Source organism: Pungitius pungitius, chromosome 2 (genome assembly GCF_949316345.1).
Source record: "Pungitius pungitius chromosome 2, fPunPun2.1, whole genome shotgun sequence".
Classification (NCBI taxonomy): domain Eukaryota; kingdom Metazoa; phylum Chordata; class Actinopteri; order Perciformes; family Gasterosteidae; genus Pungitius; species Pungitius pungitius.
Window position 1 is genome coordinate 3,538,298 of NC_084901.1, and position 17,629 is coordinate 3,555,926.

General features: G+C 46.9%; 2 protein-coding genes across 3 annotated transcripts; both read left to right on the forward strand.

The window, feature by feature from the left end:
- The first annotated feature begins 4,396 nt into the window (after positions 1–4,396).
- On the forward strand, positions 4,397–7,846 carry depdc4 (DEP domain containing 4). Its single transcript, XM_037460247.2, has 9 exons — positions 4,397–4,534; positions 5,158–5,578; positions 5,874–6,028; positions 6,138–6,333; positions 6,436–6,686; positions 6,807–6,949; positions 7,119–7,244; positions 7,404–7,482; positions 7,602–7,846. Exons 1-9 carry the CDS (start codon positions 4,459–4,461, stop codon positions 7,799–7,801), a joined length of 1,647 nt encoding a protein of 548 aa, XP_037316144.2. The 5' UTR covers positions 4,397–4,458; the 3' UTR covers positions 7,802–7,846.
- Positions 7,847–8,745: 899 nt separating this feature from the next.
- scyl2 (SCY1 like pseudokinase 2) lies at positions 8,746–16,765 on the forward strand. Of its 2 annotated transcripts, XM_037460231.2 has the most exons (19): positions 8,746–9,310; positions 10,985–11,181; positions 11,267–11,424; positions 11,755–11,899; positions 12,061–12,210; positions 12,325–12,546; positions 12,713–12,829; positions 12,913–13,038; positions 13,120–13,296; positions 13,554–13,565; positions 13,761–13,883; positions 14,042–14,155; positions 14,280–14,412; positions 14,505–14,623; positions 14,791–14,891; positions 15,096–15,165; positions 15,299–15,379; positions 15,490–15,612; positions 15,709–16,765. In XM_037460231.2, the coding sequence occupies exons 2-19, from the start codon at positions 11,005–11,007 to the stop codon at positions 16,321–16,323; spliced, it is 2,763 nt and encodes a 920-aa protein (XP_037316128.2). In that variant the 5' UTR covers positions 8,746–9,310; positions 10,985–11,004; the 3' UTR covers positions 16,324–16,765. The 2 variants fall into 2 exon arrangements, with proteins under 2 accessions (XP_037316128.2, XP_037316130.2); XM_037460233.2 differs by lacking the exon at positions 13,554–13,565.
- The last annotated feature ends 864 nt before the right edge of the window (positions 16,766–17,629 follow it).

Sequence of the window (17,629 nt, forward strand, 5' to 3'; positions counted from 1 at the left end):
GAAACCATGGTCAACGTTGAAGCCTTGTTGAACACTGGAAATAAGTCATATACTAAAATTCCAATGAAAATATAGGAATTTTGTGGTAAACAAGGTTTATTTCCACCGGCGGAGGGATACTATGAACCTGACAACTTCCAGTGAATCGAGGCGGAGCAATTCACCTTACTTTCCACCTGCAATTCTCATTTTAAGTCACAAAATGTTGTTTTTTAAATGAAAACTTCGCATGGACTGTTTACACTTTGTTGGGGGGGTGGGGCCCGAACATTTTGAAAGAACTTTTAACTCTTCATAAATTGTCTCTGACGTTCACAAGCTAAACTGACCACTGTAAAAATGTTACCAGCCTCAAAATTAATATAAAAAGCTACATTTCTCAATTGAAATTCATCTTGTTTCCTCGTGCAGAGCCGACTGCCAAATGGCTGCATCATGTACATTCACTGATGACTGTTTGTGCATCCCCCCCCGACATTGTTTGGTGATAAATGAAACACATTATCGCCGCGGAAACAATACGTCGCAACTGGTCCAATGTTTCCAAAAGAATTAACCAACAAAATATCTTGTGCAGCTGTTTACTGACGTCATGTTTAATGAAAAGAGAGATATACAGTTCTAAAAATTAGACAAGTTCACTGGTAATTCAATTATTGCGATAAAAGGTAGGTGGTTAAGTGGAGCTACGTGACAGTCTGGTGAGTCATATTGTGGTTGCTGCTTAGTCTTCAACTCTGTCAGGAAACAGTAAAAAAACATGTGTGTTGTCAGGTTTACAGATATTATGTAGGACACTATTGTTTTTTACTTGCATTAACTGTTGAAGTTAAAACTTAGTTAAACTCACAGTAATGCTTTTTGTGGACTTCTTTCAGATGTGTTTGTCTTAACTGAACTTTCATTTAAACAAAGAAAAAGACTGAAAAAAGCTGGAGTGCGGGGTTTAAAAAAAAACACTGTCATGTTTGTGTTTTAGGTAAACTGTCTTTTGAAACCATGGTCAACGTTGAAGCCTTGTTGAACACTGGAAATAAGTCATATACTAAAATTCCAATGAAAATATAGGAATTTTGTGGTAAACAAGGTTTATTTCCACCGGCGGAGGGATACTATGAACCTGACAACTTCCAGTGAATCGAGGCGGAGCAATTCACCTTACTTTCCACCTGCAATTCTCATTTTAAGTCACAAAATGTTGTTTTTTAAATGAAAACTTCGCATGGACTGTTTACACTTTGTTGGGGGGGTGGGGCCCGAACATTTTGAAAGAACTTTCAACTCTTCATAAATTGTCTCTGACGTTCACAAGCTAAACTGACCACTGTAAAAATGTTACCAGCCTCAAAATTAATATAAAAAGCTACATTTCTCAATTGAAATTCATCTTGTTTCTCATCAAACATTTTTTGATGACGATGTACAGGGTGATACCAAGTATCTCTCTATTCTTTGACAAAAGTGTGTAGAATGGAGGAAGTTGATGGTTTAATGCGAAGATATAGATTTAATCTGTGGTGTGATATTGCCTCGAGGCAACATACCCATTTTTGGCCTTTTACATTCACACAATACATCCCCAGTTATGATGCAAGTCAGGACCATAAGGAACAAATAGCAATGTTTAAATTTGTCACAATACTCTCTGGAGGCCATATAAAATAAAAACCTCTTATGGTTCCCCAAGAGGATCGGCTCAACCATTTCACGCCACAAAAAATAAAAACTTAAACAAATAAAGCGATAACCCGTTTTCCAGTGACGGCTAGCGGTCGGGCAAACGGGGGTGTGGGGGAAGTAGTCGGTCCTACCACGGACCATCGCCACTTACCACCGGCCATCGCCACCGATCATCGCCACTTACCACCGGCCATCGCCACCGATCATCGCCACTTACCACCGGCCATCGCCACCTACCACGGACCATCGCCACCTACCACGGACCATCGCCACCAACCACCGGGCATCGCCACCGACCATCGCCACTTCCCACCGGCCATCGCAACCTACCACGAACTATCGCCACCTACCACCGGCCATTGCCACCTACCACGGACAATCGCCACCAACCATCGCCACCTTCCATCGGCCATCGCCACTTACGACCGACTATCGCCACCTACAACCGACCATCGCCACTTACCACGGACCATCGGCACCTACCACCGACCATCGCCACTTACAACCGACCATCGCCACCTACCACCGACCATCGCCACCTTCCACCGGCCATAGCCACCTACCACCGACCATCGCCACTTACGACCGACCATCGCCACCTACCACCGACCATCGCCACCTACCACCAACCATCGCCACTTACCACCGACTATTGCCACCTACCACTGACCATCGCCACATACCACCGACCATCGCCACCTACCACCGACCATCCCCACGTACTACCGACCATCGCCACCTACCACTGACCATCGCCACCTTCCATCGGCCTTCGCCACCTACGACCGACCATCGCCACCTAACGCGGACCATCGCCACCTAACGCGGACCATCGCCACCTACCACCGACCATCGCCACCTACCACCAACCATTGCCACCTACCACCGACTATCACCACCTACCACCGACCATCGCCACCTACCACCGACTATTGCCACCTACCACCGACCATCGCCACCTACCACCGACTATTGCCACCTACCACTGATCATCGCCACCTACCACCGACCATCGCCATCTACCACCGACCATCACCATCTACCACTGACCATCGCCATCTACCACCGACCATCGCCACCTACCACCAACCATCCCCACCTACCACCGTCCATCGCCACCTACTACTGACCATCGCCACCTACCACTGACCATCGCCACCTATCACCGGCCATCTCCACCTACCACCGACCATCGCCACCTACCACCGACCATCTCCACCTACCACCGACCATCGTCACCTACCACCGACCATCGCCACCTACCACCGACCATCGCCACCTACCACCGACCATCGCCACCTACCACCGACCATCGCCACCTACCACCGACCGTGTAATCGGGTTTCGAAAGAAAAAGGTGATTGAATTTCTAGCACTGAATATGTATGCATTGAAAGGATATATCTGAATGTTTTTCAACTTTAAAATACTGCAAAAAATTTAACCGCAAATAATTCAACGTTAAAAAATTCAACCACAATACCCGGAACCTCAAGGAACACCTCCATACACCTACCACCAACCATCGCCACATGCCAATCTGACTGAGGAACCTTCCACCGTCCACTTTTCGCACCCGGCACTACTGGGTTCATGGTGACAGGGACGACAGGTACGCGGCTCGGTCCGCTGTGCAGTCAGTTTGCTGCCTGCCTCTCCGGGGGCGGGTACTGGACTTTCAAAGAGGGGAAGTGATAATCAAAAGCGTTTTCTTAGTGCTGAGTCAGGGAGTCATTTTCCTGTTTTGGTTGAAGAGTGCAAGGTCAAAGGGCAAACAGGATGTGCCAAGCAGGCAGACACAAGTCTGACAAGGATGGAGGTCAGAGATTTAACTTAATAGTCGAATTACTGAGAAAGTGCGGCCTCTCGAACCTATTGCTTAAGTACAATATGGCCTTGTTTGGTCTGTTTTGTTTGTAAACAAAAACATGTAAATTGAAAATATCCTGCTGTGTTTTATGTATTTATTTATTTATTATGTATAATTTCATGAATCATTTTGGCCATGGGTGCCCTTTTGTTTTGGTTTAAGCACCTGCCCCGCAAAATGTTAGTGCACTTGCCTGACCGTAATTAAAAAAGAAAATGTTTTCAAATATGTATGTGATGCACTGGTTTTATAATACATTTGTTTTAAACATGACCCCTCCCCTTTAGCCAACCTATAATTGCAAGTATTTTTTGTAACGAGCCAGATACAGTGTTAATAAGGGGCTTGTAATGTTAACAATCAATACCTTGAGAGAGCACCAATGTAACAAACAAGTGTTGAGAAAAACTGCTTAGTATTAAGAAGAGTTCAATTGAAACTCAATAAAGAGTCAGGAATAATACTACACCAGTGTGAAGGTTCTAACTATCCAATAATAGTCAACTTAGCACCGTGGAGTGGACCCATATGAATCTATATGAAGCAAATCACATTGAGGATTAAAGGTAAAAAAATACATGAAATCAGACACTACTTATTAATTTTTTCATGAATAAAATACATTTAGTCATCAAGTAATTTTGACTAAAAACTTGATTTAAAATCACCTCTCATCTCATGAGAAAAGAGCATGAAAGACGTTCATATCAGACACTAAATGAGCACACACGTCATTGGCAGGTATTTGTAGTTGGATGTGGTAATTAGCTTGAGCCAGTCTTTAGTCTGAATCGGCACACCCCGGTACAGTAGGTGGCGGTGTTCACCCGGACGAGGTGGTTGCGATCCGCCATTCAAACCTAAAACAGAAGAAGAAGAAACTGCTGACGTCATACGGATAGCTCCTAATGGCGGTTGATTTAACTCCTCGTTTCAGAAGGTTGAACAGCCAGACCAGAAGTTTTCGTGATAATATACAAAACGGTAAGAACCGAAACGCGGAAGAAATTAAAGTGCGCTAATGAACCCTTTTTGAAAATAAATCCACGCAAACCAAGCGCAGCCGTATGAACACACGTTAAGGCGTCTAGTGTTGACAGATTGTCGTTAATGATGGTGAAAAATATATTTTCAAAGATATTTTTCAAGATGTCATTTTAGTTAAATAAGTAAAATGGGTGAAGTATTCTACTTAATGATTCGTCGGCTACTTACCTACTAATAAATACCCCCTTTTCAAAATGCACCACTGATATTTTCAACTGGAGTTACCTTAACGTCAAGCATTTAGATTTAGATTTATTTGGACAAAAAGTTATTGACTTCTTTACGTTCTTTTGGGGACTGTTATTTCCAATAAATTATGTGTAAGCTGCATTTTTCTGTAACTGTTAATCCTACTGGTCCACCTTCAATTTTGATTTACAATTGAATATATATATCTTCATGCCTTTTTTTCCCACTTTGCCGTATTTGCACTTCATGCATTTCTGTTTTTTGAAGTTCTGTGAAACAATGAGCGTATATACCAGTTGATAAAAGCCCTGAATTTGAAGTTCATCATAACATTTTATGACCAACCCCTTTTCCTTCGTGTCTCCTGGCAGGTTTTTCGGGGCCCTTCGGTGCCACCCAGTTGTGGCACAACATTATCCGGGCCCTGCAGCTCCAGGTGGAGGTGCGCCGCTGTAGAAGGCATCTGCGCGTCCATGCCGACTGCTTCACGGGCTCGGACGCCGTGGACGCCGTCCTCAGTTATTTGATGCAGAATGTGGTGTTTTGCACGAGTGAGGTGTCGCGCCTGAAAGCCGCTCGACTCTGCCAGGCTCTGATGGAGGCCAAGGTGTTCGAACCGGTGGGTACAAAGCTGTTTCGCAGGGACAAGGAAGCGACCTTTGAGGACAGCAGCTGCAGCCTTTACCGTTTTTTGGAATACAAAGCATTACCCAATTCTGCCATGAAGGAGGGAAATTGTGACACAGAAAACGTGGAGGAGGAACACGGGCTTAAGAGGAAGAAGAGCTCCAGGTAGGTTTTACCTTGAATCTGATAGTTGGCTTACTTAGACTGATTTTATTCAGTGTAGAGGATGCATTATTCCAAAATAAAGTAACACTGCATTGAAACAAATCACTTGTATACACAGCACACCTGCATTAATATGAATGTTATATTATAACATCTTCGTTATTTGTTTGCCTTTTTAGACCTAGCAAAGACATCGTAAACAGAGATGGATTATTGTTTTCAAGCACTAATACGCATACCTGTACATATTTTCACAGCGCTTATTTATCCCTGTGGTGCTTCCTTTTCTCTCCAGGAGGCTGCATGAGCTGAGGACAATCTCCAATCCGCTAGCCGTCGGATCGTCAGACAGGAGGGTTGAGAGGCTGCTGAGGACCATCAACCTGCGTCCAACCTGGTCTCAGGCTTTACACACCGCCCCCCCTGCTCCTGCCTTTCTTTCCAAAGCTGGTAGGACTGCCAGTGTGCTGGGATGTGACCGTGCATGACAGTTTAGGGTTGATGGATATTTCTCCCTCTTATATTTATTCCTTGTCCTGCTCTTTTTCTTCTTCCCTAGTGGTGGATGAGATTTGGAAGCAGCAGACCCTGCTGCAGCTGCTGCAAATTGTGGAGTTGCCTATGCTGGACTGCATCCTGACCTCTCCCTCCAGGGTTCAGCTCCAGACCTGCAGAGCTCCTCTGTCCAACCAGGACCTGGTTATCTCCAACACATGCCTGGAGAGAGAGCTGCCCGACGCCCTCAATCTGCCCAAGTCAGTGCTCCAAACAAACAAGATGCTGAGAACATCCCTCGGGGTTACTACGCGCAGTCACAGTACAAAACCGCTTGTGTTTCATACCCGTGCGTCTTTTAGTTTGGACGGCTGGCTGGCGGCGGCTACGGACTGCTTGGAGCTCTGTCCCGACCAGCTGATCGTCGTCGCTGGGGAACAGCTCGGCCATAAGGTCGTTCATGCCTTTTCAGCGGAGGGCCGGGCGGAGCAGACGGCGAGCCAGAAGAGACTGCTCTTCGACACCATCGCCAAGTACTACAGTGGACAGGAAAAAGCTCCACTCCTCTCAGGACGCTACCTGGACATACATGGTGCAATTCTAAGATCCCTGGGTGAGCCCCGATCCGATTCGCAGTGATTTCACAATGTTTTTTGTCACTTTGAACGTGAAGGTTAGTGACAGCTCAACGGGGCTCCTTTTCGGTCTCTCAACACGTCTTGTTGCCTTCCAGGTGAAGGGAAGGTGCAAGAGGCCATCAAAGCATCTCAGTTGTGTTTCCGACTGCTGGAAACGAGCGTGAGAGATGAACTCCGCAGACTTCTGGCCTTCATGGCTACAGCAGCTCGTCCGGATGCTTGCCGTCTTCAGAAACAGGTCCTCCGTGTTCCAAAGCAGTTTGGCCATTTACAACACAGTTCGGCCCTGTACATTGTCCCATTGCGGGTTTTCTATTTTTAACGGAGGCTAGTATTACAGCTGAGGTGTGAGCAGTCGTCAACACGTTGGTGTCTGTGGTTCAACTTTCCGGTGGGTTTCTTTTCAGATGGACAACAGGTTCTTGGTCTGCCGGGCTTTTCAGAGAGCGATCGTCCAGAGTCATGAGTTGACTCGAGCCCAGAGCGAGGAGCTGGTGCTCTTCCTCATGGACCATTACACGGAGCTCTTCAAGGTTCACTTTTTTAAAAATTCACGCGTCAATAACATGATGCGTAACAAACACCGTTGACTCTAAGTTAGGAAGGTTAGCCTTTTTAAACTAGCAAAAACTCACACAAGTTACTCAACATTTCTTAAATTTTTTACTCTTTTCTCCCCATCATGAATTTAGACTCCCACATCCCTTATTGAAGCCGTGAGGAGAACACTAAGAACTCTGCAGCAGGGAAAGGACCCTGACTCAATTGCCAGTATGTTAAATACATACACGCCTCACACATACACAGAACTTTTATTTCGTGTGGGTCCAGCCGCGCCTTTAATGCTCTTGTCAAAACACTAACGTCCTCGTCCCCTCTTTGCGCTGCAGCGTTCACCTTCTGCCAGCAGGCGACGCCACAGGAGTACGAGGATCAGCGAGAGGCCACCACGCTGGAGAGCCTCAATAAGCTCCTGCACCACATTGCCTCCAGCAAAACCCTGCCGGTCAAGGAGAGGAGGAGGCTGCTCAAGGAGTTCGAAAAGCACCACCCTGTGGTCTTCCTCCAGCATTTCTCCAGCACCTTCTGAAACACACTGACGGGCCACTAATTTGGCTTCCTTTGAGCACTTCATGTGGTCAGCGGGTCTTTTTAATAAACCTCACAATTTGAAGCCTTTTGAGGAATAAGTCTGCTTGTCCAAGCCATTGGTGTAATTCAAGTTGTGAATGGTTTTGCACTATTTTACTTATCAGCCCAGATATCAGGTGCCAGGATGGCGGTAGTCTGTGAGCTGTGAAATCCATTTGCTTTAAATGAAGAAACGCTTTTTAACTGCACATTGACACTGATCACGTTGTAAAGATGAATCATGTTTAAAAGAGGGCATGCTGTGTTTGGATAAACTATTTGCTGTAATGCTGTCAAATGAAGAGTAACACTATTATAACTATTATTCTGTTGGGTTGCTGTAGTGTGGTTAAGGAAAAAAGAAATACACTAATTCTTCCAAATAAGAAAATCCACTTGACTTGTTTTTGTCAGCGATGAATACCGAGCTTTCACATTACTTAAGAAGGAAATAATAAATAATGACTTAATTTTATTTTAGACTAATTTAATGTGGTTAAGCATGACTGAGTTGGATTTTCATGCCGAAGTAATTTTCAGGAAAATCTGCTTTTTTGATCTGTACATACACTGATACAATTGTGTTAGATTGCACTTTATGATGCTAAAACGTAATCTATTTTCTTTTGTGACAACGGGTCTAATAAAAGTTGAACTGATCTCTCTTCTTTGTGTTTCTTGAAGTTATCGGAGGTCTGCTAAAACAAACCCGTTAAAATGGGATGTTCCAGAAGAAATGGACGTTATCTTAATGACTAACTACAAATGGTGGTGATTTCTTCATATCACTCACAAAACTACAAGTGATGTGACCGACATTTCAGCCGTATTTCAATGGCAGTTTTGTGCTATTCCTGATCTCATACTCTCACATTTATTTATAGTTAATATAAAAAATGTGTGCAGCAGAACTATTTATGTTCTGAGGATATTTCAGACCAAGGCTTCTGCTACTGCATCAGTCAACAAATATTGAATCTCATCCTGAGTTTTATTATTTCTTACTTGGTTAATAGCTAGTAACATCTTGAATATTTTGAAATAGTCTACACCATTCATTCATTCCCAGCTAACTGGGATTGTGCTGCAACTTGTTTGTAACTGGGACACACACTATTATTTTTCTGTACAATGAGTGATTTGTCGTCAATGTCCCTCGTCGTTTATTAGGCTCCCCGAATATAACACCAGAGTATTCGTGCCAACGGAATCGAAAGACTTAATTTGCAGTTTATTGGTAAGGTTGCACGGAGCGACTGCGAAACAGTGCAGCGTCGGATGACGTCAAACCCACCTGACAACCCGGAAGTAGGGTTGTCCGTTCGCTGGCGCACAGAGCTAACGCTGCCGCATATCGTATGCCACTGGAAGACATGGGGGCTGTGTCTCTCAGCCATTACTGACAGCGGCACAGCTGAGAGTCCGTGAAGAATTTGAAATATCAGAGCAGAGCCCTCTTCATACTAAGGTATGTAGCCGCGGGGCGTCGGGGTGACGCGGGTCTTTGCCCGGGAGGCGGTAATGAGTAACGCCGCTGTCTGCTGGCGCATTGTTGGTTAACGTTAGTTAGCTTGAGTTCGGTAGCTACCGCGATTTGTTTGTGTCAAAAAACAAACAAACGGCTGCCAATGTATTGCAGCCACGATGTCAGCCTTCAAATTTGAGTTTAAAAGAAGGGCTGTTGAATGCTAACGAAAGTGCCACAGTGTTGTCAGTGTTGACGTGTTGACGCGATTAAAAAAAAACTACGCTAACGCTAAGCTATTCCTCAATACAACATGCCAGTCACGTAAAGCAACGGGCACGACATTTAAATGCTTCATACCCACCGTCACAATCATTGTATTGGCTTCATACGACCAGCCTGTCGAATCATCGCTATGTTGGCGGGTCTACCATCCCAACGGCTACCTAACGTTAGCTCACGCTAGCTAGCGACTGGGCTAGGGTTGGCCAGCTGTGTTGGTGGAGGTGCTTTTCGGCGAGGTCTTGGTCCCGATCGCTAATTTCAGTTCACTTCCTCTCGTCAACGTGCCTGGGCACATAGTGTCGACGGGTCGTGGTGGGTTGGTGGCATGGGCCAGCGTAAAAAACGACGCCCCATCGGTAAACACGCTGCTAATAGATCGATCCACCTGTTGCCGATGAAAGGTTTAAACCGCGTACGATGAGGGGGAGCATTGGGTCGAGGGGGAGCATTGGGTGAAATGTCTTTTAATTATTATTCGTTGCTAAAGCTATTGTCTTGAGTTTGGTATTATTATTTCTTTTAATCTGACGTCCATCCATCACAAAGTTACATACTGAGAAAATCCGCAATCATAATATGGTGTTTTATTCTGTTCAGTTCAGTTGAGTTTCCAGCACAGTCCCACGTTTTGAAATGAATCTGCCCGTATTGCAGGTAAGGCTCAAGTAGACCTGGTTGTTGTGGTAGATGGACCACGTGACTCGGACTGAGAAGAATCGGATCAGATCGAGCTATGGGTATTGATTTCCAATCTCGGGCCAGTTAATATCGGCTGAGGATACATCAGTGACTGTAGAGGGAAGGGAGGTTGGCCACAGTGGGAATTGGCAACATCCTTTACATTTTGATTAAATTGAGGTTTCTTTGATCCATTTAATACTAAAATGTTTTTAATGCCAGACCCTAAGGAATTCATTATGCAGACTATACGCTAATTTAGTCTTGTTGCAGTGAAATAAACATCAAAGTGTTAAAAGTCCACTTAAGACTGATAAAACCGCCCAAGAAACTATCAACAGAAAAACAAATTAGCTTTATAGCAGTCAACCATGTTCTTTAGTCTGACTCCCTGTTTCTTGACATGCTTTCAAGTAGCTCTAAAGTATTTTGAAAGAGAGCCTAATGTGTTGGGGCTGAGTTTGAGTCATGCTTTATTTCAGGCACAGCCCGGGCTGTTATGGTGCGTATTCTCCTCAGCGAGCACAGGCAGGACGCCAGTGGGGACTTTGATGTGCAAACCATCAAGCAGTTGCATCAGTGCATGTAAAAAGGATATTTTGAAGGACCTCTCATGGTGATCGCAAAATGCTACCACTGTCTAGACAAAGCTGCATTTTTCAGTGAGCGGCTCACCTGTCCTGGGTGGCCTGTGGTCCACCTCTCTCCCTCCAGCTGCTAGGTCCGGCGTGAACATGGAGTCTATGCTGAACAAGCTGAAAAGCACCGTCACCAAGGTGACGGCCGATGTCACCAGCGCCGTCATGGGCAACCCGGTGACGCGAGAGTTTGAGGTTGGACGACATATTGCCAGCGGGGGTCCTGGCTTGTGCTGGAGGATCTACAACGGCACCAAGAAGTCCACCAAACAGGTTTGTGGGTTAATGGCCCCCCCCCCCCCCCCACCGACCGGACCCACAACAATTCATTCATTCAATTTGTTGTTTGCCCCTACAGGAGGTAGCAGTGTTTGTGTTTGATAAGAAGACGATTGATAGGTATCAGAAATTCGAGAAGGACCAAATCGTGGATTCGCTGAAAAAAGGGGTGCAACAGCTGACCAGGCTGCGTCACCCACGCCTCCTCACGGTGCAGCATCCTCTGGAGGAGTCACGGTGATCAACGCGCACACGGCCACGCAAACATATCAAGGGCAGAATGAATCAGCTGCAGCATAACGAGGGGCTTGGCATTCAAGGGAAGGGCTGCATAACAAATGTTTTTGTCCACATGTCCACTTTGTCCACATGTCCACTTTTTTTTTTAACAACTTTGTCCTTTTTCGCCCATGAAAGCGCTAAATTGAAAATGCTTCTCTGGCTCCGTTGTTTTCTCTGCTCACGCTGTTGCTGTTTGCCTCCTATCTGATCAAGAATGACGTTTGAACATTTGAAAAAGCAGTTGTTTCAAATGATACTGACGAGATCTCTGTATTTCTCCCCCAGAGACTGCCTGGCGTTCTGTACAGAGCCGGTCTTTGCCAGTCTGGCCAACGTTCTCGGCCAGTGGGAGAATCTGCCCAGCCCCATGCCCAACGACATCAAGGAGTACAAGCTATACGACGTGGAGACCAAGTACGGCTTGCTGCAGGTAAGAGTGCAACTTGTTTTTTTTACGGTCAAGTGACCTCGCTAAGCAGATGGACCTAGAATATGCCTGCAATGTCTGCTTTAGCTACCTTTTAAATAATCCTGTTGTCATTACAGAAGCATTTTCCTCCCTTCATACCAAAAGCAACATTTTTTTTTCAGATCTCAGAGGGTTTATCCTTCCTCCACGGTGGGGTTAAAATGGTCCATGGCAACTTGTGTCCAGAGAACATCATCCTCAACAAAAGCGGCGCGTGGAAGATCATGGGCTTCGACTTCAGCATCTCCACCACCAACCCCTCAGATGCCGAGGTGTGTTGGCGGACACTTGCCCGTCTCATCCCCAAACTCGCCGCCACGCCACCAAAATAACGCCGTGCAGTATCGCCGTGCCTTTACACTGTCCTGCCGTCTCGTCCCCTTCAGCCCAAGTACACGTGTAAAGAGTGGGAGCCCAACCTTCATCCACTCTGCCTCCCCAACCCCGAGTACCTGGCCCCCGAGTACATCCTGTCCGTCAGCTGCGACTCCGCCTCCGACATGTACTCACTGGGCGTGGTCGTGCACGCCGTTTTCAACGAGGGCAAGCCTGTTTTCCAAGTCAACAAGCACGACATATTCAAGAGCTTCAGCAGGCAGCTGGACCAGGTGGGTGGAGTCGTGCCGCGCATGAAGAACAACTCCATCAGAAATCTCTTAATAGAGTGGCGTCATTTGTACAATAATAATTCCTCACATGCTTTTTTTTTAATTCTAAGAATATCTGGCTTCATTTTCCTCTTCTCTGTCCCATGCTGCCGGTTTTCAATTGTAGCTGAGCAGCATAAGTCCAACGGTGTTGAACAAGATCCCGGAGGAGGTCAGGGAGCACGTCAAAATGCTGCTCAGCATCACTCCCAACGTCCGACCGGACGCGGACCAGATGACCAAGGTTTGGGTCGTGTGCAAAAATGGGGAGCAAGAGCTTCTTTTGATGGTCTTTGAGGAGAACATTTCTTCATTTTTGGTTTGCAGATTCCTTTCTTTGATGACGTGGGCGCTGTGACCCTGCACTACTTTGACTCCCTCTTCCAGAGGGACAACCTGCAGAAGTCCCAGTTTTACAAAAGCCTCCCCAAAGTCCTGCCCAAGCTACCCAAGGTAGTCGATCGTTCTTCTTGTATTCGGACGAATCCTTTGTGGCTTCTGAAATTGAAGGGTTTGTCTTTGTCTACTTCTCAGAGAGTGGTGGTGTATCGTATCTTGCCGGCACTGACCTCAGAGTTCGTCAACCCGGACATGGTGCCCTTCGTGCTTCCCAACGTGCTGCTGATCGCAGAGGAGTGCACCAAGGAGGAGTATGTTCGTCTCATCATGCCTGACCTCACGCCCGTTTTCAAGCAGCAGGAGCCCGTTCAGGTAGACACACACGACTGAAACAAGACTTACCGTTCAGCTGCTCACTATTCTGGTTTAAGCATGTAAGCTAGCAATGCAAACATGAAATGTGCTGTCAGTAAAGTGTGATTTTCCCTCTCTGCATGCTGTTTTTGTCCTCTTGACATTTCTTTTGAGATTTGAAAGTTAGATGAATCCGTTAAATGGGACTAATGCTCTGTTTGGGTTTGGTCTGTCTCTTCATCAACTCTTGTCTTTTTCTCTCCATGCTTCGTCAGGCTAGTAATATGGTGAGTGGTCTCTGCTGTGAATGTCAGCTAGCCTGTGCGTTTCGTTGTCCGTTCCGTGCTAAAAGCTCCACTAAAGCCGCCCGCGAAAGGGCTGTCTCCATTAACCTCGACTCAGTAACTCAACCATTCGTAGGAAATGGCATCGCTCTTTTGTCGTTTTTTGGTTGTTCCTAACTGGGCCGCTGTGCTGTGCAGATCCTGCTGATATTCCTGCAGAAGATGGACCTACTGTTGACCAAGACTCCGTCGGAGGAGATTAAGAACAGCGTGCTTCCCATGGTCTACAGAGCGCTGGAGGCTCCCTCTGTGCAGATCCAGGTACCAATCATACTTTATAAGTGTAATTTATATTATTATATTGGTGTATATCTTGAGCATTCCGCGGACCTCGGATGCTTTGTTTTCAAAAGTCAAAAATAGCTCCCGGCATCACCGAGGTGTCGGGTTTTCGTAACATCTCCTCTGTGTCGGAGCAGGAGCTGTGCCTGAACATCATCCCGACGTTTGCCAACCTCATCGACTACCCGTCCATGAAGAACTCCCTGATCCCTCGAGTCAAATCGGCCTGCCTGCAGACCTCGTCCCTCGCCGTGAGTCTCCGTAACCGCCGCGTCAGAGTTATCCCCCCCCCCCCCCCCTTGCTGCATCGTGAACTTTCACCTACTGAGAGGTTGTTGTTTTTCTTCTCTGCCGCCCCCCTTTGTGACTGTGCAGGTGCGGGTGAACTCTCTTGTCTGTCTGGGGAAGATTTTGGAATACCTCGACAAGTGGTTTGTGATAGATGAGATCCTGCCCTTCCTGCAGCAGATCCCCTCCAGGGAGCCGGCGGTGCTGATGGGCATTCTGGGTAAAGGCCGCGTTGACCTCCCTCTCGATTGTATTCCAAACGCGCGACGATTGGTGACTTGACTCCTCCGCTCCCCCCCCCCCCCGCTTTAGGCATCTATAAGTGCACCTTCAGCCACAAGAAGTTGGGCATCCCCAAAGAGCACCTCGCCACCAAGAGCCTGCCCCACCTTGTCTCGCTCAGTATCGACAACAACCTCAACCTCAACCAGGTACAACGCAGACATGCACACTCTGACATTAGGTCACTTTATTGTTGCACCTTTTTTTGTTTTGTGATGAACTCGTCACTTTAAGTCAGCGTAGATCTATTCATCGCAATTCCTGTTGGTTTGGTTCCCCTCTCATCTGCTATTATTTGATGCTCTGCACGTTTCAGTTCAACTCGTTCATGGCGGTGATTCGGGACATGCTGAGTCGCATGGAGGCTGAACACAAGACCAAGTTGGAGCAGCTGCACAGCATGCAGGAGCAGCAGAGGTGGCCGACGCACTAATGAATCGCCCTATTCTCTCGGTTACTGAATATAGAAACCCTTCTTCGTGTTGATGGGAATTTTATACAAATGAGCTAAATCTTATGTCATGAATATGCTAGATAATGGCATGACTAACCAGGCTTGAATAAAAGCCTCTCTTCAAGTTCCTTTCACTTGCTGATTTTGTTCACCTTGACTTCTAACAGGAGTATAAACATCTCAAGCCCAAGGAGCCAATCGGAGACGACCACGAGCCCACCCAGCAGCGGCAAACAGGTGAGAGGCTTATTGTGTTACAAATTTATTTTAACAACAACAAAACAACACGTTTGCCTTTAGAAAATTGAAATTAAAAAGTTATGTTTCATCCTCTTTGAAGCAATAAGTGGGATATTTTTCCTTCTATCAGATTGATGATATCTTTGGCAGTACGGGGGCTAACGGGAGAGAGAACGGCTCTGCAGCAGCGCCAGCCCCGCAGCCTAACAGAGTACGCATCTCGTTCACATTAATCCTTACAGTCCATTAAGCAAACACTAAGTGCAGTCTTGTTCAATCCCTTCTCTCTCTCTCTCTCTCTCACTCTCTGCTCCTCCTTAGATGTCCCTGACCTTAGAGGAGAAGCAGCGATTGGCTAAGGAGCAGGAGCAGGTGGCCAAACTGAGGAACCAGCAGCCACTGGCGCCGCAGAGCATCAAACCAGCCAACAGCAGCAACGCCAAGGTAACCCCCCCCCCCCCCCCTCTGCGAACCGCTGTGGACTCTGAAACGCGCGCTCACAACGCCTCCCGCCCTGAACCCGTTGGGTTTCTGTTGCAGACGAAGGACCTGACGAGCAGCCTGCTCAACAGCATGACGTCCCTGAGCGCCATGTCCCTGGCCGGCGCGGCGCGACCAGCTCCGGCCATCTCCACCTTCCCCTCCAGCGGCCCGATGATGGGCTCGATGGGCGCCCCCGTCTCCAACGGCTTCAACGCGCCCATGGGCTTCCAGGCGGGCGTCATGGGCATGCGGCCCGGCGGCGCCGGCCTCTACGGGGGGATGGCCACCGCCACCAGCACCCCGAACTTTGGGGCCCTGGCGCCGAGTCAAGGATCCATCGGGCAGACGAACAAAGCCCCCGACCTGTCGGCCCTGGACAGCCTTTTCACTCCCAACCAGACCAAAGTCACCCTCAACCAAATGGGTCCCAAGGCCGCACCCGGCGCCAATGCCCCGTGGCTCAATCAGTACAGTTCGGCCCAGACCGCTCAGACCGGGGCGCAGGGCGCGGCGGGGGCCATGGGGGGGGTTCCCAGCGGCTTCGGGATGCAAGCGAACCCCTTTTTCAGCCCGCAGAACTTTTCTCAACCCGCGGCCGCCGCTAACCTGAGCCAAAGTGGAGTTAAACATAGCGCATCCGTCAACAACGACCTCAAAGACTTGTTTGGCTAATATTTAAAAAAAAAAAATAGATTCCGGGTTAAGTATATATTCTTTTAGGGACTTTGGGACAGAAGAGCTGTGGAATTCACCCGGATCGAGACAATGGTTGAATGTGAAGATTTCCAATCCTTCCGAGCGTCTCGTCCGGCTTTTTTTAACATGACCTGGTGTAAATTCTCACTTTCAGCTGGCATCTTAACCCCGCGCCTGAATTCCATTTCTACTGGACGCGGGAGCTTCTTCCTCTATGCTGTGTTCTCTAAATGCTGACTGTTTCCTACTGTTTTCTACTTGACATTCTTGGGGATGTCGTGGGTTGAGATTAATCTCGACCATTCTCCGTGAAAGGTTTTGTGTTCATATCATGAGGTGTTGAGTGGATTTCACTTCCTGAACCAGTTGGATCAGAATCGGCCCTCACCATAGGTGGACAAAAAAAAAAAAAAAGAACTGATCAAAAGGGCTCCACACCTGCCCAGCTTCAGGCTTCCGTATCTGAACGACCTCTCCGGACTATTTTTAGGATTTGCTGGATGTCTAAAGTGATCAAAGAGTTTGGCAGGTAGCTTGAAGTGTAGCACTGACAGGCCTGCAGTCTCTGCTCTGCATCCAGGAGGCTCCTCAGTGGGGAATATCTAAAAGGGGATGGGGGGGGGGGTGTAGAGAGCTGCAGTCAGTCGCCATGGTTTCACAGCATCAGAAAACCTCCATTCCTGGTTATCCTTTAAAAAGAAATCTTTTCATTGCCCTTTCAGGTTCTGAAGCTGCTACGGTTCCACCTTTTTTTTTTGTTGCTTTTTTTTTTACATCAAGCAAGCGTGGGAGAAAAAAAGGGAAGATTTATTCATGTCTGATCTTACTGCGTTGATGAGAATTCCATTCACACCAGAGACCAATTTTTTGGAAAGAAAATAATCATTGTGTTGATTTCTGTGAATGCGTAATGAATGATTTATCCGTGTCTTAGGTGGAATCGGGTTTGTGAAGTAGCTCCTACAGCAGTGTGCTCCTGACGAGGAGCACCTGCACAGCTTAGAGGCTCTCGTGCCTTACAGGGGTACAAGTGACAGGCCGGCATCCCATCAAGTATTAATATTTTCCTCTTTTAATCAGCTTCCTAGATTTGTTGCGTGTTACTGTACTTGACCACAAATGATCTAAAGTTACGGTTTTTTAGCATCTTCCCCCCCCCCCCCCCCCCAACAGTAATGTTTTAACAGCTGGATTTTTCACTGATTTTTTTTTTTTTTCTCCAGTGCACCGTTTCTGTTGACTAATTTGTAAAACGATGAAGATGATCACAGTATATTTTGAT

Excerpts from the sequence above, each read along its gene's own strand:
- depdc4 (XM_037460247.2), top strand. The coding sequence starts at position 4,459 with ATGGCGGTTGATTTAACTCCTCGTTTCAGAAGGTTGAACAGCCAGACC. Across the intron at positions 4,535-5,157 it reads TCGTGATAATATACAAAACG|GTTTTTCGGGGCCCTTCGGT; the intron begins GTAAGAACCGAA and ends GTCTCCTGGCAG. Across the intron at positions 6,334-6,435 it reads GACGCCCTCAATCTGCCCAA|TTTGGACGGCTGGCTGGCGG; the intron begins GTCAGTGCTCCA and ends TGCGTCTTTTAG.
- scyl2 (XM_037460231.2), top strand. The coding sequence starts at position 11,005 with ATGGAGTCTATGCTGAACAAGCTGAAAAGCACCGTCACCAAGGTGACG. Across the intron at positions 14,624-14,790 it reads ACAACCTCAACCTCAACCAG|TTCAACTCGTTCATGGCGGT; the intron begins GTACAACGCAGA and ends TGCACGTTTCAG. Across the intron at positions 15,166-15,298 it reads CACCCAGCAGCGGCAAACAG|ATTGATGATATCTTTGGCAG; the intron begins GTGAGAGGCTTA and ends TCCTTCTATCAG.